General features: G+C 35.3%; 1 protein-coding gene across 1 annotated transcript in view; it reads right to left on the bottom strand.

The window, feature by feature from the left end:
- Positions 1–19,714, bottom strand: part of LOC117002565 (protein CFAP20DC-like) — a 42,109-nt gene extending 22,395 nt beyond the window's left edge. The window contains exons 1-6 of the mRNA XM_033071846.1: positions 19,558–19,714; positions 16,847–16,983; positions 15,518–15,692; positions 14,842–14,988; positions 9,417–9,733; positions 1,840–2,046 (exon numbers count right to left, since the gene is read on the bottom strand). Coding sequence (XP_032927737.1) covers positions 1,840–2,046; positions 9,417–9,733; positions 14,842–14,988; positions 15,518–15,692; positions 16,847–16,983; positions 19,558–19,714 — 1,140 coding nt within the window. The remainder of the gene's footprint in view (positions 1–1,839; positions 2,047–9,416; positions 9,734–14,841; positions 14,989–15,517; positions 15,693–16,846; positions 16,984–19,557) is intronic.
- Between the last annotated feature and the right edge of the window lie 3,585 nt (positions 19,715–23,299).

Raw genomic sequence — 23,299 nt, 5'->3', positions numbered from 1 at the left:
TTCTGGGGTCTGACCAACACTGTACTGGTACAGTGTTCCTCTCCATAAAGGCTGAGGTAAATGGGTATGGAACACCTGGAAAGCTGAATTGCTTTGTTTTTGAGAGAGACTAAGCTGTTAGTCTTTATCTAAGAAAGATTAGGTTTCTTTCCTAAGTTACCTCTCCTTGGAAATGAGGCTCTTGCCATTTAATCTTAAACCCTCAATGTCCACCTTGCCAAATGCAGAGGAAAAACCTGACAAGATTGAATGTGTAAGGAACACCAGACTCTCCAGTCAGCTGTATGAAATGTGAAGAATTCTCTCAAAAGACAAAATCTTGCCTTTTGTGCTTGAATTATGTAGAGAAAGATGGGCATAAAGAGCTGTTTTGAAAAACTACAAGTATATTAAATTGCAATTTATATTACTAACCTATTATATCTAAACACTATTTTAGATTGAAGCTACAGAAGTTGATCAAGGCAGTAAGATCAAAGAACAGTCTTTGCAATCACATTGTGCTTCACTGAATACTGCAGCAGTACATTTTACATTAAAAGTTCGTTTTGTTTTAGTCATGTAATTTGTATTAACCAAACCTGATGTGTCTAAATATTCTTATCAATTTCCTTATAATTAAAGTGCTAAAAAATAATGAGACTGCTATTCTCTATATTTAATTGAGTTCCATTTGTCTGGTCTTGCAGATTTGTACCATGTTTGAGCCTATTTAATGAGTATGGAGAAAACACATTGGAAATATTAAATTAACAAAATGAGTAATGGAGATGTGTATCAAATAGTTAATACCAAATAATATTTCTCTGATGTCCTGCAAAACATTACTCTGTAAATCAAGTTATTATTTGTACAATTACCCACTTATCAACACATTTCTTCACATTTGAAACCTTCATTTAACAGGGTACTCCAAAGTTCCAGCACTGTGTTGATCATTCACTATGGAAAGTTGCTGCTACAGGCCTCTATGTGGACCCTGTAGAACTTTGAAGGTAATTTGCACCTAACATTTCAGAGCATTTACTCTGCAATAGTTTATACTGGGATTCCTCTAAGGTTAGATTTGCCTCAGAGTTATGCTCTGTGCTTTACTTAAGCCACTTTCATTGTTTATTATTGCTTCAGCTGTAATAAAATAACAGCTATATTGCTGATGTATAAATGGACTATGAGGTTATCTAGTTTTACAGCAGCTTCTGCTAGTACCTTGATGTAGTTGTTGAAATGTTATTCTGTGCTTTCATACATTCAATACTTTTTGGTGGACTGCAGCAAATATTCTGCTTCTTATAGCAGTAGTCACATGGAGCAGCTGTGTATGATTCTGTACCACTTTGTACCAGGACAAATAATGATCCAAGGTGTAAAATACATAATGATCACATACTAAGTGCTCAGAACTACTGCAGCTTTTTGCTGCTTTCTCCTGCTTCAGTTCTTTAAACATTTAGCTTTTCAGTAATGAGACTTTATCATTGTATGAAGCAATTATTTTCCATTACTCACACTGTAATGCAGCTGCTGACTGGTATATCTGGGTTTCATTCATTCTGGAACTATTTTTAAGTACTATATCACACACCTGCAGGTTGTCAGCCACTATTGTGATGAACTGTACAGCCTACATGATTATTCAGGATTCTAGGAAGGAATATACATAATAGATTTGCTCTTTATTCATGGTGGCACTGGAGAACATGATGGAAGTGCGCATGTCTTGGTTCATAAGTTGATAAGTCCTAAGAGTCTTTGGTGATGATACCTTAAATTTCAACTCTACTCAAAGCAAATTTATTATTCAAGACCCCTGAGAAAATACTGTGAGTTTAGACTTACTGGTGGGAAACAAGAGTTCCAGGTTGCTGTATCGTCATTACTACTTATACCACTGCTGACATTGCAACAATTGATCTGTGAGGTGCTCAGCTCATGGGAGATCCCAGCATCCCTTAATTCTTCATTTTGTTGTCTCTTCATGCTGGCCAGCATTGGTAGTTCAGATGAACTCAGTCTACTTGACTGGTACTTTTTCCTGCCATACTCCTGTGAAAATAAAATGGGAAAGTCAACAATATAGACAGGATCACCGAACAGAATAGATGAATGAAACTGAGAGAGACCTTGGAGAATCTCTCAGAGAATCTTCAAGAAGTTTCAATACTGAAAGAGAAACAAAATGTTTACTGGAAAAAAATTAGTTATAAGATTTCTGTTCAGCTATGAAGATCAAGCATATTTATACACAATTACAGGAAGGAAGAAAAACCGTAAGCACTGTAAAGAACTTCAGTTTTGATCCAGGGAGTTTGGTGAAGTTCCTGTTCCACTGCAATTAAAAACAGAAGATAAAAGCAGGCTTTAAGAAGTTAAAAAAATCCATCGGCTATTAAATACAAATCTTGAATTAAAGCCAATCCCACAGTTATCACAGTATCATCAACACCATCAACGTAACATTTAGTTATTGGTCAAGCACAACATAAAATTTCTTTGGAAAGACATGTCAACACTAAATTTCAAATTTATTCTGGCAGTTTGCTAGTGCATGAATTTTCAAATAAACGTCAATGTCCTTTCACTTTTCTTCAAATCCACTGATGGAATTGTTAATGTAATCCAAATTGTTATACCAAACTTGGTCCACAGGCCAGATGCTGCAAAAACATACTAACCATTTCCATTTTGCTGTTGGTACTTAAGCCTCGCTCAAAACCTTGAGATAATTTAAAGTCACCCAACCTGCTGTTGGCACTATCTTTGTTTAAAGAACACCTTCTTTAAGAAAAGCTTTTCCCTTTTTAAAGGGCCTACATAGATTGCTATTTCTCAAAGGAGTAAGTCTAATACTTGAGACATTTAGTTTTGGTTCTAAATGTAAGTACAAAGCATTTCTGCTTGAAAAGTGAATCCAGGCAGTGACCAGGACCTGAATAGATTTAGATCACTGGAATATTGGCCTGTGGGCAGTGAGACATTATATAACAGCATCCCAAAGACGGACAGAGCTTTGATTCTAGTGAAGAAAATGGAACTTTTAGACCAGGAATGTATCATATTCCTGGCAGAAGGGATTTCTCAGACTCTTTGGCTGTGAGAAGGCACCGGGTAACTGAAGACCTCAGGAACACACACAAGTCAGCAGAACAAGTGATGTGAACACTGACAATTTCTCCTGCCATGAAATGCAGTGTGTAATGTTTTAGTGTGTCTTTGAGGGGTACAGAAGTCACCTTATCACCAGAATTCATAATGAAATTATAACTCCTTTGCTTTCCTCCAATAATAAGATACCAGATACAAGACAACGACAGAAGATACAAAGCCTAAAATGACAGAAGCAGTTTGCACAGCTACCATTCTTTTTTTATCCCTGGGTAATGAGGTCCAAGCTTAATTCCTGAATATTGTGATTATTACTACCAATTTTAATCCTAAAATAATATGAGATGTTTTCTCTGGACCCTTTCTGAATGTCTGTTGCTAGCCCAGTGACTATTAGTCATGTGTTCACCTCACCCAAAGGTCTCTTTGTTTTACCTGGGGAGCCTGCTTTGCTCTGAGGTACCAGTATTTTACCAGATCTGCAGCTGCTGTAACTTTTATAGATCTTACTGAACATTCTGATTTCCTGTTAATTTTCCTATAGATAAACCTTCTGCAGTTATTTGGTTATTATAAGAGAAGCTTTGGCTTATCTTTCTTCCTTCATATAATTGGTATGCAGTCATTAAACTGACAGAATGAACTGGTGCTCTGCAGAATAAAAGCACTAACTATTGAAAGAACTTTTTTTCTCATTCTCTTTTTAATAAAAGCACAAAAAATTGCCAAAACTTGCTTGTCTTTTCCTTTACATCTATGAAGAAAGATGCATAGATTTTTAGAATCATTACAACATAATTCTAAACATCTGCTGCTCCCCCACCCCCTCCCCAGCTTATTTAAAATTGTCATTCTGTTTTCTTTTCCTGTAATGGTCTCACTGAAAATACCCTACTCAGGAAACAGAAGAGATGCTATGACCATTTTCTGTGTTAAACATCCTCTACAATAAACTAATGAAGGAGAAATAGTTTGGAATATTTATTCTTCAACTTCAGACTACTACTACCAAAAAGCCTCTTAAAAATTTTTATATTGTCTCTGTTGGTTTTCAAAGAGAGAATTTGAAAACTGAATTTGAAATTAAGTTAACTTTGTAATTTAGGAGAATCTTTTGATGTAGGAAGCAATTTTGCAATACTTGTAAATTTGTCTAAAATTAATATTTCATTTAGTAATTAAAAGCTTATCTTGTCTATTTGCATATCCTTCCCTTACAATAAAGTATTTTTATGAAGCACTTAAAACTTTTGCTAGATTGATAAAACCTGTTGTTTAAAGGATTTTTTTTTTCGTATATAATGACATTTGCATTCTTTTAGGTTCAAATGATTTATTCAGAATTGTTTGAATGTACTTATATGTGTGGAAAACTTTAATTACCAGCTATCTACATGCTTGCAATATTACCCAGAGGGCTATACTTCTTTCTTAATTAAAAATATTTGAACTTAATAATAGAGAGCTCTATTAAAACATGAATAAAACATTGCAAGAAACCAGGTCCTTAAAGCGTATTAAGCATCAAGCAAATCAATTGCAGAAGACTTGGTTAAGCACTTTTTTTCCTTTACTAGTCCTCTGTATAAGCACCAAAAGAAGCCTCCAAGAGCTCCAAGGAAGGGCTTCTGTAAAATTTTAAGACTTGATCAAATCAAGTGTAAGATCTAGATCTGCCTGACACTTTAATCTTATGTTTTGTAGCAATAAAAATAACTCTGTAGCTAATGAGTTTCTATACATTAATGATAGGATTTGTTCTTGAAAAAAAAGTATTTACAAGCAACAAATCCCATGTGCAATCCATTTACATCTACAAGTGCAGTATGGTAATAACCTTACTGTCTAAATTAGTAATCAACAATTGCAATCCACCTAGAGAGTCTGCATTTAGCTGTGTTCTACAGGACAAAGTTGATGACTGCATTAAACACTGATAATATCTTTCAGGATAGTAATAAACATACTTGAATTGTAAGTGGAACAATTTTCTAAGACTTGAAAGTATCAGGAAATGAGTACATTTAATTGCTAAGATGTAACTAGCTACTGGAAAAAAGAAAAAATTAAATTTCTATAAACTATAATGGGAGGTTAAGGGAATGCAAAATAGAAACAAACTTTATCATAAAAATTCACTGCATATTACCATCTCTAAGAAGAAGAAAATCAGATTATTGGTATCAACTGGGGCTTTTCCTATCACTAAAAATTACAGAAAAATTTTCTTTCCAAATAGAAATGAACCCATGCATTGCTTTCTTCCACATTTTCTACATCACTAATTCTAATGTCTTTTCCAGATCATAAATACATAGAACATATGCTGCTATTAATAAGATTTTCTTTGCTTTTTAATATTTTTCTTTTCAGAGTCTTTAAATTCACCAGCCACTGATACTTCTTATGATAATAAAGTCTGAGCACTGTTTCTGATTTTCACTTGCACTATTGTGTTTCATTTCCCTTGCTTCCCCCCATTTGACTTCCTTCCCAAAGGAAACCAGTCTCCACAACCTTCATGGAAAAGGATGTTCTGTTTTTATCAGGAAAAATGCAGGGCCTTCACCAATGCAACAAACTACTTACAGGATCTAGGAAGAGATTTCCAGAACCCCCAGTCTGAGAGACAATCTCACAGCACTGAGACACTTAAACCCCAGCCCCTGCACCAGTACTAGAAGAGACTCATGTCACAAAAAGCACTGAAGCATCTGTGGCAGGCCAGGATGAGCATTGCTCCATCAGGGACACACAGAAAAGCTGAACACACTTTCCTAGACACAATTCTTTAATCTGGTGCCCAATTCAGATTGTTCCTCCCAGCTCTGCCTGGATTTCCGTGCCCACAGGAATGCACAGCTGTCCATCCTCAGCAGCCACAGCAGCCTCAGGCAGGCAGGAAGAACCTTTCAGTGGGATGGCTCTGCCCCAGCAGCAGCAGTCATGTCCCATGGAAGTCATCACACCTTCCCTGTTCACAGAAGCTGTCAAATCAGGTCACTAAAATTAACTGTATCAACAGGTCACAGGAATGCTACAGACAAAATTCCCCCAGCAGAATCACAGCACACTCCCTTTCCTACAGCAGATGAGACAAACTACAAGGACACAAAAATTATATATGTCCATTTCCTTCATGTAAATGAGGTACAGAGCATATTCCAAGACATTAAAGTGGAAAAAATATTCCAAACAATGCATAAATACTTCATAGGGTCCCCTCAAAAGAGATCCCAGCAATCCTGGGACTAAGTACCATGAAACTTCTAGACCTGCAAAACAGACACCTGCAAGGGAATATGATACACAGCCATGAAGTAGGAAGTGGCAGAGGTAAGAATATTAATAAATAAAAAAAAAAATCATTGTTTTTTATAACCAACAGAAGAATTAAGAAAGCACCAGGAATGAGTTAATGAATTAAAAAAAAAAAGAAGATATATATTTTTCCCCACAAATAGCAATTAAAGTCTGAAATTCAGTGTCACAAGGCAAAGGCCACATAGATGCAAAAAGCAAACACAAAAATCTGTGGAAAAAATTGCGCCACCAGTGATTCAGCTCAGACACGACCTTTCCTGAAGAAATGGCTAAGCTAAGGAATGCTCAAAGGAAACCTGCAGGGCCCTGCTGCTGAGGTACCCCCGGGTGCTTTCCCTGTCCTTGCCCTGTTATTCTCTGCAGCCATCTCTGGTGACTGCTGGACAGGAGCTGCCTCACTGCTGGCTCTCAGTCACATAATTTATCACTGCTCAGGGCTGACGCAGAGACCATGAAGTACCCAAATTAACGCTCCTTCTGTGGTCATTTGTTAATACAGCAATTTAAAATCTGCCAATTTTCCTCTGTAACCTTTCAGCCCCAAACTATTTTCTAACTCATATATTTCCAAAATGTGAGTTGCTCAATGACATATCTTTTTATCTACAAACCTTTGTGATTTCTGTTATATTTGGAATATTATTTTGTGTGCCACAAACCCCTAAAAATCAAGTTTCAACAGACTGAGCACAGTAAATGCTGTTGTGATGAAGCCAGAATATATCTGAATGAAAGATGTACTATTAATCACTTTATGCAAACGGGTATATCTAATATAGCTTCTCCATACAATCTAGTAATTTAATTTCAAAGTAAAAATCACTTACACAAGTCTGTGCTCTCACACATGAACTTCCATTTGAGACTTTCTTGAGAGATGTTTTACTGAAAGATCTTACTAATTGATCTGAAACTCCTTCATATCTTTCAGTTTCTTCATATACATTTCTAATTACTCTAAAGGATTTAGATTTACTTTGAATTGGAGAAAGAGAAAGGATAGGCTTTAAACTTCTCTGAAAGCTAATAGATTCTGTTTTTCTCATGGTGGAACTCTGTGGTTTTGATAAGATGGCCTCTTCAAAGTTATATTTGCTGTGTTCCTCATTCTTCCAGTATTCATTTCTCTGTGACATCTTATTTAATGGGATCTCTTTAAAAACTGCTGAATCAGATGTTCCTTGTCTACCGTGGCTGTTCTCAATGTTCTCAGTACTCTGGCTGAGTTCACTGTTGTCATCCTGAATTTCGGAAACAAAGCAAGAGTGGTTGGTTCCCTCTCATCATTACACAATTCAGTTTTACATAACCTTAACACTTCAAAATCTCTCTTTAATCTCTGCTTCCTGTTTCTAAATTTACAAGGATTCTGAAAAACAGCTGCTTTTCCTGGCAAATACACTGACTCTACCATAAGCATATTCTTACATCTGAAGCTGTAATATTACTCTTTTCAAAATGTCAGGGCAGATTTTGAATGCAGTTTTGGAGCTGGTAACCTCCAAAACCTGGTCATACCTGATAATCATAATTTCAATAGAATTTATTACAACTGTAAACCAAAACTAAGCAATGAGTTCATGACAATGATGTCTTTCCATTGAATTATTAATATTCCATATTTTCACATTGCATCTTCAACTTAAATGTAGAAGAAAAAACTCCTACTGAGATCACTTTGCTCTGCTCTGGTAATCATATGGTACTGGAGATCATATTCATTACCATTTGAATACAATTTAAGAATTTTAGAGGTTAGTTTATTAACCTTATATCCATGCTTCTAATGTCTCTGCAAAATATCCCATGAATCAAGTGTATGATGTTCACTCATACCTCATCTCAAAAATAATCAGCAGGAATGAACAGATGGAAAGAGAAATAATGCAGGAGTGCATTTAGTGTTTGCCTCAGTGTTCTTATTCTCAAGAAAGAAAGGATGAGAGGAGCCTCATCCTCATCCCATGATGTTGCTCCTCTGCCATATGTTCCCACACAGGATGTAAGGCAGTATCACCTGCAGTGTGCCTCTCACAGCTGAGGTGCAATCCTGCTGGACATGAAAGTGATCCAAGATTGTTACTGACTCCAGTGAGTGCAGGATTACACAGCATGGAATGCACGGTCAAGAAGATAATCCCTCAGTTTTGTTAATGGTACACATTTTGGAAATTTATAGTTTTATTCCCTCAATTATTTTGTAAAACAGCTAAATTCAGTCCATCTTGCTATTATGCACTCAGATTTTATTTCTCTGTTGTGAGCTACAGATTCAAATGCTAAGAAACAGATTTAATAGCTAAATGTGAAATATACTAGAATGTTTGCAAAGGAAGCAACTTTAGCACTTACTGCAATGACATAATGAAATTATTGCATACATTGACAATTCAGCAAGTTTCTATATATCAGAAGATACTAAATAGATATACTAAAAAATTGTTTGTTTTCTTTCATTAATTTCATTGCAGGAAGATTTCCGCATTGCAAAAGAATTAAAGTTGGTGATGCACAGACAGGATATGCAGCAGAAATACCAATAATCAAGTGACAGTCAAAAGCTGGAATTTTGTAATTCACTTTCAACAATGTAAATGAGAAAAACCAGTCTCCATTTGCAGTTTTAAAAGACACAATGAAGTCTTATTTATTGAAGTCTTGAGCAACCACAAAGGACTTGGATCTCACTCAAATCTGTGATGCAGGCTTTCCTAGAATCTTTTTGGTAGTAATGCACAGTTCTGGCATCTCTCTGTTAGCATAGGGGCTGCCAGAGTTAGGTTTCTTTTGTCAGTTTTGCTCAGGGTACACCTGCATTGAGTCCTGTATCCAGTTAGACACAGCAACCTGACAGAGACAAATCTACCCGGTGGTATATGGGGAAAAGATGATTTATCTTCTCTGTCTGGCTTGAAGACAGAATCTCATCCTAGGAGTTTTAGGATGAGGACTGCTTTATCAAGAGTTACATGTACAAAGTGGCCTACCTCCTCACTGCTTTCAGTTCCTTCAAAGCTATCTTCAGTTTCGGTTTTCTCGTGTTCTCCGTTACTGTCTAGCTCCAATTCCAATGGGCAAACGTAACTGTCTGGTGATAGATTTGGAGAATTCCCATAAGGAGCTGACCGAGGTTTGGATGAAAATGTGAAAACCTCTTTCTTATTCTTGTGGTGATCAGCTGTTTCGCTGCTGTCATGTTTAGAGGCATTCTGGGCTGAGCAGGCTGAACTTCCAGTAGCTCCGGAGTGCTCCTTCCTATCCAACTGAATAGTCTCAGTGAACCTCTCTGGAAGCACCCATTTATCTGAAAAATACAATTTCAATGCCAAATATGTAAATTGGGAGCTACTCTGATCTTTCTCATTTTCTTAGAAAGTTGTACAGCAAAGCAAGTTTTTCTAATACAAAAATGTTTTGCCTATCAAAGAAGAATAAGAGTGATGAGGACACAATGAAAAAGATCAGGTGCTTTCAAAATGCAGCAAGATAATAAAAAACTTCTGAACAGAGCTCAAAAAGCATACAGGCTTTGGTACAGGAAATGCAAACCTGCCATTTGCAAACCTGAAACTGTTTAGCCATCATAATTTGAAATGCATAGCTGAATTTTATTCTAGGAAAGAATGATTTTATTAAATATGGCCATTGATCTTTTTCTAAAGGCATTTTTTGCATCTGACATTTAAAAAATAATCACACATGGGTGGAAAGTTCATAATATTACAATCTGCTCTTTATTCTTTATTGCTGAATTTCCACACTTTTACATTTAGAACTTATGGTTTAAATCTCAACTTCAAACTACTGTTCTGATAGAAAAGGGTGACATGAAAAATGTATAAAGATATCTGTTTCACCAGGTTTCCCCAAATACAGTCACATCTAATCTGACAATTTAAAAATAAACAATAAACTACAGAAATGGATTTAAAGATTGAGTGCACCAGATACACATGAAAAGACCATTTTTATATTCTTATTGTTAACTTATATTTTATTGTTTGGAATGATGGTATAGAAAAAAATGTCAATTTGATTGATTACAACCAATCTCAAATTGCATCTAAGAAAAGGAGAATTGCTCAAGTATGCAATACTCCCTTATCTTCATTAAAGGTAGTGTGGTGTGGATTATTCACTAGATATTGAAACTTTCCAGCTCCATAAAACAAAGTTACCATCAACCATATTAAAAAAAATCAATGAAAAAATACTGAAAATGTAATAATAATGTAGCATTGCAATAATAAAATGCTTACCACCACAGTAGACAGCAACTTTAGTGTAGTATTTTGTGCTGTACTGTGATATTTTATTTTTATTTTTGTTAGAATTACCACTTCAGGCACATTCAGCATTTGAGTAGGGAGTGGTGGGAGGAAGTCTGGATCACCATAAATGAAGGCAAAAGAAAGAAGAATGAGATGCCAGGAGAATTAGCTGTTTTCTTACTGGGTTGTTGTGATTTTTCCAGTTTACTGAAGACAGTAAAGCTACCAAACTCCAGTTAATATCCAGGAACCAGTGAAAAGTTGGGGTTTGATGTATCTTGTGTGACCAGGACTTGCATCTTGTTCCAGAAAAGACCATTTTTCAATCTCTCCATGAAGACCATCATTAGTAAGAACCCCCAAGGCTTTTCAGGAAAACACTTGTTATTAAAAAATCATTCTGGTTTAAAACAATGTAGTAGATTGTGCTTTTAATTATTATAAGCCTTGAAAGCTGAACATACAAGTGATTCCAGTAATTTTACAAATATTTTGGACTAGTTTTTCTAACAGCATCAAGAAATGAGTGAGACTACTCAAAAGGTTTAGGAAACACCCTTCATTGAGTAAACCAAATGACTTTTAGCTCTTATCTATAACTGCAGGTTCTTCAAATGAGGATATTGGAGCAGAAGTCTCCAGTCTCCTATCATTCAGGTTTGTGTCACACTCCTCTGATAACCTATTTTTCATAGGCAATTGGAATTACATGTGAAGGGTGGTACATGAATAAAACAACTGAAATCATAAGAGAAAACAAAATCATTAACATTTTCCAGATTTTATGCTTTTGCTATACTTTACTATATATCTAAGTTACCTTTATTAAGCAATCACTTCCCATGAGAAGAGGGATCAGTTCATGAGCTTTTCAAGTGAGGCTGAACACAGTATTTGGATGTACAGGAACAAAGACTCAGGAACTGTTTTTTTCCCCAATTGATTCTGTGACCTAACATGATTTAAAACTCTGTCACACTAAATCACTATTTTCAATTACTCAATTATTTATCCTTTAGGAATCTGGCCCACCAAGACTGAGGTTGTTTTGGAAGTGTTTGGCCCTGGAGATCCTGCCTTGCTCGCAACTCCAGAAAGTGCTACACAGAAATGCCACAAAAATATTACTTGTCCCCAGTCTTCAACTGGACAACTCTTTTGGATGTAAAGGATCTTTTTCCCACCTATTTCAGTTGCTAAGTCTAAAATGATGTTTACCCTTTTTTCTAAGGCAAAGATATTAAAATTTTTACTTGTTGTATTATTCAAAACAAACAAAAAATCTTCAAGAATTACCTGGATAAGAAAGTTTTTGTATTTTTTCTTATCTCAGCACTTTGGAGTCTTCTTTCCAGTCTGGCACCCATCCTTCCAGTTTAATCTAGACATATTTTATTAGGTTTCCCTGTCAGTGTCTTGACTAACACCAAAGTACATAACATACGTTCCTTCAGTATTCAGAAGGTCTTTTCCCCATCATAAAATTAGATTTGACATGTCTCATGCTGCCTTCATGGTTTACAAATATGCACTAATAGCTCAGGCCACTGTAAAGAGCCCCCTAGGGCATGGTTATACACTTAGTGTACAACCATTTTCAGGAGAATTCACTAATTCTTATGCACATAAAACTGGGAAAGAGTAGCAAGGAGTGGCATAATTTTTTTGTCTACTGACTTAGTAACAACCCACTTCCCACATCTTACTTGTTCTATTCTCATTCTAGAATAACTTCCAATGTAGTTATTGCTGTTTAATTTGTAGAGGGTATTACGGATAAAATTGTGTCATGAATTCTGAAGGAAACAACATGATGAATCACTTGTTTTTTAAGATTTTAAGTCAATTTTGAATGAAGCATCAAAACATGAAAAGCAGAAAAGAAATCTTAGAGTAATAATTTTTGTCAAGTGTTAGAGAACGTGAGGCAATTTGAGCCTTAAACTCCTGACTTCTGCGCCTGGCTCTGCCTCAGACATCCAAAAATTTCTTACATTTTAGTCACCATTATAATGTCTTGCCCAGATCAAAAGGAGTTCAGTAATATAAATAACTACTTTAAAATGATTTGTATCTATGTAATATTAGCTTGAATATTCTGCCTTTTTAGTCTAAGCCACCCTGTAAAGAACTATATTAATTTCCAGAGTTGTTGAAGAAATATACTTTGAACAGGTCAAACCCAAACATTCATTTGCATAGCACAGTACTTCTTCTTAACAAAATATCCAGGGGGAAGACAGAAAAGTCTGCATGATTTGAAGATGATATTTTATGCTGGTTACAGAGTTTGGCAACTTCTGTAACCTGTAGTCAGTGTAGCACTTTTTCAGTAGTCCACGAGTGAAAGATATCGGGGATTTTGGATGAAGCAAAATCCCATTACTTCTCCAACAAAATCTGTACTAGAATTTCTTTTTAACTCATAATTTCCATGTCAATTGTAATGAATAATTAGGAGTACATTCCGAATAAAATATGCAAACTACTATATAATCACAACATTGCAGTAAACAACATAAATGCAAGAACGATCACCTTAACATCTAATTAGCTCTTTTACAGAGCCAGACTTATGCTAAAGCTTCTAATCACAGCCTAACATTATAATGAAGGTTTCAACACTGAGTAAATAAGATTGGCATAAACAATGTTCACTCATTTTGTTTCTTCTCTCAGGTCAAGTTTATCCCACTTTGGAAGAAGTCCAGAACATAGCCTAGAAGGCGACTTGGCTGATGAAGAAGTTGCTTATAGGAAGTCCTTCAGAAAAAATAAATCCAGTACTAGGGATAAAGAAATCATTATGTCATCTACATAAAATTAGATAACATAATTGAGGAGAAACTGAAATCTGCATACTGAGAGTGACAACAGTGATAAGCACTGAAAATAGGGAAAAAAAGTTTGTAGAGCTGTACCTTATGAACCCACATAATGCATTTATCTGCCTGTACACACAATTAAGATTATAAAGCAACATCATTCATTCTTGCGAACACAAACAGTAAAAGAGCAGACTTTACACATAACTTTCTTCCTCAGTTCTCTGCCTCTGAATTTTTGAGAGGGCATTTTGACAGGCCAGTATACTGCCCTAAGGCTGTCTTTTCATATCACTTATATTTATAAAAAATAGCAAGTGTTGATTAATTTTTCTAAAATTCTGGCAGTAGACAGAGGTCCTGGTATTCTAGATGAAAAACAAGTTAAGACAGTGATTCCTGCCCCAGAGTTCTCAAAATTCAGGTAAATAGGAAGGGATAAAAAATTCTCCAGAAGAATTCTCTATTTGCCTGAACATCTTGCATCCCTTTCAGTCAAATTATGGAATACCTAACACCAATTATGGATTACTGAAACTGCCATAGTATATAATCCCTTCTAAACATCCCCAAAGAATAAACACAATGGAAATCACTCACAATATGAAGGAAAATCTCGTTGGTCAATTTTGAGCACATTTGAGTAGTCCAACCACTTTTCAAACTGGTGACTATGCCTTCTAATAAAAAGTAACACTACTTTTTCATAGAGACAAGGGATAATTTTGCCACAATAATGCAATTCCCAAACTCATGCAAAAGAAGTTGATTGCCACTGTATGATAAAAAAAATCCACACTTTTTGGCAGACTGGTGAGAAAGGGAAAAAATCCAAAACATAAGCTTTGTGTGAATAAGAAAAGAAATAAATCACCACTGAACTCTGTAAACAGAACAACCCTTCCTCTCTCCTTTTCCTCTTCACCCCCCGATATTACATAGGTACTGTAGTTAATATTCTAAACTCTTATCTAGGACAAGTAAAATTTCTTGTACATTTCACATTTCGAGTCTTCAGTGTTAAATTTATTAGGGATTTAAAGAATAAATTATTTTTAGTTCTTTTCCTTTAATCATGAGAGCATGGAATTTTTCTTTTGATATTCATTCACTGCTCTGGTACTCTTCTTAATCCTGCAAATCTTTATCAATGCTCAAAAGCAATTCTGTTGCAGGATGCTTGATTTCCATAATCCCCCACAACACAGGCATTTATTTTTTATATTAACTGCTTTTTGTCCTTTGAAATTTACAACAGATAGTCCCTCAGACCACATAGAACTGAAATGTAAAATAACATAAAATGAGTACCATACCACTGGTTATCTCCCATGTGGGTTTGGCTGCATTATTTAGAGATAATCTTCTAGGACTGTTCTTGTCTGTTGATGGTACTTGTGGTGAGGTGAGCTGAAAATCTGCTTCTCTACTCACAGATGTTTTCTGAGTCTGAATTTCAGGGTCTGAAATGCAATGCAGAAATGAAATGCCTGTGATGATTCATATTGTGTGCATATGGGGCATTGTACTGGGATACAAACATCTAAACAGCATGGGAATCTTGCAGGGCAGCAGGAACAGGGCAGACACCAGAAAGGAAAAAATTTAAAACTAGGTATGAGAGAAGGGAAAACCATAGTAATTATAAAAAACAGGCTTTCAAAAGTCTGCAAAACAATCAAAAACCACTGCAGCAGCTCAGTTATATTCACAGCATGAGGAAAGAGGAGCATGTGTATAAATTGTTGCTAATGCCAGCAGGTGATGGTCCCTGGCTCAATCACTGACAATACAAATAGCTGCAGAGAGAATGAGCATTTATTCACCCTCATACAAGAGAATAACTCATGATTTAATGAACATGTCTTTAGTAATTAATTTAGTAGATAAAGGACTGGAAAAACAAAGAATGAAGTCCTAGATTCAAAGGCAAAATCATGCAAACATTTTGCAGTTTGAGAAGTCTACATAGTCTTCGCTTTATGCTCTTACCATTTTGATATTCATTTGCAGTTGTTTGGAGAGCATTTCTTTTTCCTCCTTGATCTAAAGTATCATTGCATGGGCAGAGTGGTAGTTCCAATCTCTCATTTTCTGGTATGGATTCAGTTGGCATTCCTGAATTTTGAAGTTGGCGTGATGTTTTGCTACCCAAGGTCTTTGTTACCTTGAAAGACATTATTTCTTGATGAAAGACAAAAATATAACAGCTTTCAAAATACTCAAAGGTAATACACACATTATGAATTACACTACTTTTTCAAATACATATTTCCAAATCTTTTTTTAAACACTGTCTTTTCAGAAACCTTCATGGTAGGTTCTATTCAGTGTGGTATCTTCAATCTTTACAGTCAAGTAGCAGGCAGAGGTGTTTTTTTTTCACTGAGCAAATGGAACAAAGCAAAGAAAAGTGAAAAATTAGAATTCACTATCAGAATAAAAAGGCTAAAACCAGTAGTTATTCTAGACCTCAGGAGTCTTTTCTTCTTTCTTATTTTACATCCTGACTTTCAAGTGACTTCCTACACAAGAGTTGGCTGGATCTTGTGTTAAATTGTGTGAATTCTTGGTGTTAAACTGAAAACTGTAGTCCTGATCAGATTCCAAAAACCTGTGTATTTGTTGCTGGCAGACTGGGATCAGGTGTTTTCCCTGGCATTGTAATTGACAGCATCACATGAGCTATCAGAGGCTATCAGAGCATCCTGAAATGTAATTTCTGCTCTGCATTATAGCTCTCATCATAAGGAAAAATATTTACACACACACATACACACATGCAGGGAAATTTCAGCAGTCTAGAACTAAAAATTCATAAAAGGATGATATAAAATCACAGAGTAATTTCAGTAGAAAGAGGCATCTTTACGTCTGATGCTGAAATTAGATCAGCCTGTTTCATTCAAGTTTTGAAATTCTCCAATCTCTTGTGACTCTGTTGCAGTACTGAACCACATCTTTGTTGTATTTAGTCAGAGCCTCCCTGCAATTAGAGCCTGCTGCCCCTGGCCTTTCAGGGCACCTCTTAGAAGAGGTCTGGCTTCTCTACAGCCCTGTGTTCATTGAAAATAGCAACTAGATTTCTCCTTAGCTTTCTCTCCTGTGGGCTCAATAAACCCACGCCTTGTGCTGGAGCCACCCATGCATTTTCCATGCCCTCCTCTGGATGTTACAGGATCTTTGACACTGGAGGCTCATGACCTATCACAGTTCTCAGTAGGCAGCCTCCGAAATAAAGCTTTTGTTTAAGTTGCCTGCTTATCAATGTCTTCCTTTGCAAAAATGCCAATGGTGTTGTTGGATTTTAGCCCTTCTTACCTTTCCAGGTACCTTTGCATTGGTTCTTCTGTTTGAAGATGGAGGTGGCCCAAGGATCTTTGTCCCAAATGCAATATGTGATACATCCTGAGTTTTACCATTGCATATGTTGCCTTGGCCTCTATTACGCAAGATACCTAAGTTAAGAAAATTAAGAGTTAAAAAAAATAAATTACAGCACATACAAACAATAAAAATTAGTATTTTTTTAGAATTATCTGAAAGAAAAGAATTATGAATACAAAACACTTATAGTTATGTTCCTTTAAGGTGCACTCCCTAGAAACATAGGAATAGCAAATGCACATTTTATAAAAGTGTGTCAACATACCAGTGAGAAACTTTTGGTCTATTATAGAGACATATTTCTAATCTTCTTGCTTTAAAGGTTTATTTAAAAGTGGGTTATTTATAAACAAACAAAAAAAGATTTGCAGGATTTCTTTAGAACTTCAATGAAAACCCTACTTCTGACAGGAAGAAAAAAAGAACTCTAATTAATAAATAACAGAATAAATAAATAATAACACAAAAAAACCAGAGGCAAGACTGTCAAGGTATCAGTCACACCTCAGAGAACTATTTACATGTACCATGCTTTTTGAAATTACTGAATCTACTGCATTACCAGGGCTGAGCCCTAATATTTCAAATGCACTCTATTGCTGCTAAAATATTCTACCCTTTTCACTATTTATTTATTTGTATAAGTCTTTTAAAACATGGAAATTACCAATCAGTCTTCAAGACAAAAAATAAACATGGAATGCAGGTGAATGTTCTCAAAAAAATTTAAAAAGGAAGGACAGTAAAATGGTTACACATTAATTTTACCTCGGGGTTGTAGAGCTGCATGTACTATCCATTTTCCTCTTTTATAATTCTCCAAGATCGTCAGTGAATTCTCTTTTCCAGAGCTGATAAAAATGCTACCTTCACATTAATTTATATTTAATATCTACAGTGTCCAAAGATATTTTCTTGCTACAACTTGTATTAAATTACTATCTCACTTTAGAGATTTGACACCTTCATAAAACAATAAAGTAGAAACAAAATATTTTTGCTGATTCCCCTGAGCATTTTTCATAACCTTATTTCAAGATCAGCTTTATTTACTGTGTCATCAAGGAAATGAAAAACAGATCATATATTAGCCACCAATACCATCATTTACTGTACTACTAACCCCAGAAGAAGCTACTTACTGCCATTACCTGACTCCTTTTTTCCTAATGTGACATTTGGTTGCTGTTAACAGCTGCCATTTCACGAGATCAGATGACCTGTCTTGGTCTAACATAAATTTCTTTTTTGCTGGCTACCTTGGGATGTTGTTAGCTCCAATTAGAAAAGCTGATTTGCATTAAAATCTCTCTTAATGACCACATTAATTGACTGAAATTAATTACCTACATCTACACATAACAGTGTGTTGATGACATAATGAAATAATATGTATAATTAAAAGTGGATGATACTAAAAATAATTAGGGCTTTTGATTATCAAATAAACAAAAAGTTTGGTGGATTAAAAGAATATTTTCCAATTAAAATGTACCTAAACATACCAAAGCTTCCAAATTCAAGTAGGCAAACTTCTGAAATTTGAAAAACATGTCTGGAAGGATACACGCTATGTTCATAAAGTGAGATTAAAAAAAAGATTAAACATTAAACTGAAGACATACAAATTTCATGCAGGTGAGGGATGTTATCATTAATTATTTTACCATATATTCCTCAGGGTTATGTATATTTGTAGACCAGATGGTAAAATCTGAGTTATTTTAAATGAACATTAATTTCTTCCGCTTAGGTGCATGATTCACACGATTGTACTCAATTAAATTTTATAGTCCCTCATATTTTGACAATCCAACAAAGAATATTTTTTTAATATAGTCACTCAGAAATTGTATTACAGATCTTCCTCTTCTGTTCCAAAGGCAAATTTATAATCCAACTTTACAACAGAACTCTGGCTTGACTACTTGTAGGGCAGTAATACTCTGAAAGTATTTTTTCCTTTAATATAAAAATTATACTTGCTTGTTAAAAAAAATCTGAATGTAATTTAAATAAGTAAATATATGAAGGGTCTTACTCTAAGCAGAAATTCAAAAACTCTACTGTTCATTTTAGCTGCTGTAGGACAAAGATTGCCTTTGCTAAGGAGGTATATTGAGAGAGCAAAAGCTAACAACTGGAAAAAGCACCAAAAAAGGCAGCTTAATGCAGATGATGAAATCTTTATGTGTTGTTTTTTTCATATTCTGGTAAAAGCAGAAGAACAGAAGTTTTAGAAGTAGTTTTTAAAAACTTTTGATATTATCGAGGTTGTTCTCAGTGTTTATTTTTCTTTAGAGCTTCATGAGATGGCGTAGTCTTAAACTTAACCATTAGTTATCATTCTCTGTAGCCTTATTCCTTTGGTCAATACTTGGCACGTTTCTTCAGAGCATTGCAACAGAAATCGTGGAAATGATTATTCACTAAATTCAAATACTAAGGATGAGAATCCTCAAGGCTACGAAAGTTCTTAACCCAGTAGAAGAAAAATCTATCTTCTTTACCAACTATAGGTGTGCAGGAGCTGTCCGGTTTCATTTTAAGACATTGGAACTTTTAACATTGACGTTTACAAAGCAATCAATTGTTTGTACATACTGTATGGATTGTATTCACAGTATTTTAATACAATAGAATACCTGTTTCTTGCACTGCATTTTCCCTACATTTTATTTTTGGCTTGTGAATTGCATTTGGTTTCAGCACTTGTGTAACTTGTAGGACATCACAATTGATCTGGCAGGCTGTAGGAATATCATATGACACCTCATATGGCCCAGGTGTAACAACGCACATATCTAGAATCAAAAAAACATGGATTTACTTCATGGAATTTGGTTTGACTTACATTATTAGGTAGTTTACATGTATTTCAGTTCATATGGCTATAAAAACAGACTAGATTATGGTAATGTGAAGAATTTGCTGCAATTGGTCACCTTTTATTGAAAATTTTAAAATTATATTGTGTATACTTTTAAGCCAAAAGTTTTGAATGCAATTAAAGACATATACACTAATGGCTGGAATAGCCATAGAAAATCAACTTCTTTGATTTGCCAAGAGGTTAAACAAAACAATAATGAAATACATTTTATTAATTTTTATTACAACTGAGTTTTTATTTTAACACTGATCGAGTGATTTTCAGATAAAATGAACAACTAAATATGGTATTCACATCTGTGGGACTGAAGTACGAAACAAGTCCCATATATGCAAATAAAGAATTTAACAAGCTTTAATTTCAAACCTGGGACACCATTATGCTTTCATGATAAACTAAAAAGCTGTCAACCTATGTGTTCTTGTGACACCAGACACTAGTAGAATGTGAGCTGATTATCTGTGCTTTCCCTTTGATAACCAATATAGACTGATTTTATGAAAGCTGCTCTCTACAAAGAAAGAACCATTCTTGATGTTGCAATGCAAATTAATTCCAAATTTTAGAAGACTTGAATATAATAAGCTAATGAATTAGCCTAGTTTCCAAGGAAAAGAAGAGGAAAACGCAACCTGAAACCCAAACATGAATAAGGGATCATATATGGAGATTTGAATAAAAAAATTCAAATGTCACATATTGTATTTTGGTATAGGACATCTTTTTTTAACCTTTTTTTTTTTTTTTTTTTTTTTTTTTTACCAAGTCAGTACATTATTTATCACTGCTGGGCAATGCTTAGTGATAAAAACTGGTACATAAGTTCTGCATTACTATGGAAACAGGAAACTAGGTATAGTTTAAGCTTGTATGCTTCAGTGTCATGAGGGATAAAAGATGAAGTATTCTCTTTTCTATCTCAATGATCTCATACAGAAATAATTTCTTTGTATGTGTGGTTTCTCCTTTACATTTAATATAATTTTAAAAATTCAAAACATACTGTATCCTTGCTACTTGAAAAGAGTAACGCATTCATTGCACCTTGAAATCAGTGCTTCCACCACACCAAGGAGCTTGAAGCAAAGAACTCGACCCTTGTCCTGGTTTCTGCTGGGACAGATTTAATTTTCTTGCCAGTAACTGGCAGAGGGCTGGGTTTGGATGTGTCAGTCTGGCTGTGTTTCGGATAACATATTGATTTTTCAGTCCTTGTTCGGCCCCCCAAACTGCCCTGCCAGTGAGCAGATGGCAGGGGGACACAAGGAGCTGGGAGGGAACACAGCCAGGACAGTTGACCCCAACTGACCCAAGAGATATTCCGGACGACATGGCAGTGTGCTCAGCATATCAACTGGAGGGAAAGCTGACTGGGGGAGTTGCTGGTGGTAAACAAGTTATGCAAATAAAACACAATTGTCCTTCTTGGGTTTTTTAATAGGTATTTTTTTCCCCCTTGTCATTACAGCTTAGTATTATTAAGGTGTTCTTATCTCAACCCATACATTTTCCTGCTTTCACCCTTCTGATTCTTTGCCCCATCCCAGTGGGGGAAGCGGCTGTGTGATGCTTAGTTGCTGGCCAAGGTTAAAGCATGACACCTCTCAATACAAGTTGCAATGTCACTGCATTCAGTGGAGCTCAACTAACTGGTCCAGTCATTCTGAGAGGGGAAAAAGATTTACCAAAGAGTAATTGTCACCTGAAAATTAATAATAACAAAAAAATCATACTATTGTTTTTCTTTGATTGGGTATGAAGTATAGAATCATTTTAATTCAGCCAAACCTTCAGCTGTAATGAAAATTTAAGATAGGTCTAGAGAAAAAGTTTAGAGGAGTAGCTGAGGGAACAGGGGTTGGTCAACCTGGAGAAAAGGAGGCTGAAGGAAGACCTTGTAGAGGGGCAGTTGTTGGCATCTTCTCCCAGGTAACAAGCAGCCACATAAGAGGAAATAGCCCCAAGTTGTGCCAGAGGATGTTTAGATTGGGTAGTAGGAACACTTTCTTCATCAAAAAGGTTGTCAACCCCTGGAACAGGCTGCCCAGGGTGGTGGTGGAGTCACCATTCCTGGTGGTGTTTAAAATCCCCGTGGGTGGGGTTCTTAAGGACATGAGTTAGTGGTGGCCTTGGAAGTGCTGGGTTAACAGTTGTACTCAAAAGACTTTAAAGGTATTTTCTGACCTAAACAATTCCATAATTCTGATTCTATGAATTGCCTAGATAAGGAAATTCAAAAGCATACAGAAAGTACTAATGCTCACCAGCTGTGTAATAATCATAGAATTGATAACGAAGTAATTAAAAGCGTAATATTTTACTATGCCTACAGTTTATTAAGGCTGTTGACTCATTATGTTAACTGCATTTTAGAATTTTGCAACTCATTTAGAATATTTAAGCACATTTCAGAAGCTGTTTAGAACGGAAGAGAAAATACAATGCACCAATGGAATTAAATTAAATGAATGCCAGTGAGAGTTTGAACTGCAGTTTCCTGCTGAGAATTTACCATATTCTCTCTGTGGACATTTTCTAATTAATATTTTTTCCAATCTTACTAATCTTACCAAAAAACCAGAGTAATAACAAGGTTTGTCTACTCTCCCCTATTGGTTCAGTGTTTCCAAATGGAAGATACATTTTGCCACACTTACAATACTGTTAACCACCTCTCTTTCTGAAACCAGAAATGTTTATTCAGGTATGTTCCTTAAAAGCCACAAAATGAAAATTTGAATGAAATAGAAGCTGAGCTATTCCTAGGGGTGTGTTTAAAAAAAGAAAGTGCCAGCTGTGCTTTTTAAATTTCTCCTCTATTACTGCAAATACCAGTGAGAAATGAAGTTCTCTCCTGGAAAATGATGATTCAGAATTATGATATGAGTCTGGAGATTGGTAAACTTGACCAATATCCTGATCTATTACAGAAAAACCTATCATTTTTCAGCCCACCACCAATACTACTTTCCCAATAAGCAAAGCCACATCAGGATGTGATCTGAGGTGTTTATTATAGTTTAATAGCTCTGTTTAATATAATGTTTTGTTACAATTTTGTCTGCATTATTTAAAAAAGAAATCTTTCATCAGCTGTGGTCCAAAATTAAGAAAACAAACAGCAAATGTTGCTGTTTTCAGTACTTCTCTTTCCTCTCAGATACTCAATTCTTGACCAAAACCGGATTTCTATCAGCATTAGATACCCTCATTAAAACAACCTCTCTACTTGATAAATCTTAATCCTAAATTTATTTACTTGATAAATTGGACAGAATTTCTTCAATAAAATACTTTTAAGGAATTCAGTATTTAAAACACAGAAGTACACACATATTTAATTAGTTGCCTTAAGTCCAACACTAGTGGATTTAATATGCTGTAGTACCACTTTAATTTTTATGAAATCACGTAATCCTTCAAATTGCTAATTTGATGAATAAGAAGCTTTTGATTTTATAACACGAACAGTTATCATTAAGACTAGATAGCAA

The sequence above is a fragment of the Catharus ustulatus genome, chromosome 13, assembly GCF_009819885.2.
Source record: "Catharus ustulatus isolate bCatUst1 chromosome 13, bCatUst1.pri.v2, whole genome shotgun sequence".
In the NCBI taxonomy this organism is placed as follows: domain Eukaryota; kingdom Metazoa; phylum Chordata; class Aves; order Passeriformes; family Turdidae; genus Catharus; species Catharus ustulatus.
The sequence above is the reverse complement of the archived record's forward strand: the minus strand, read 5'-3'. Positions and strand labels throughout refer to the sequence as shown.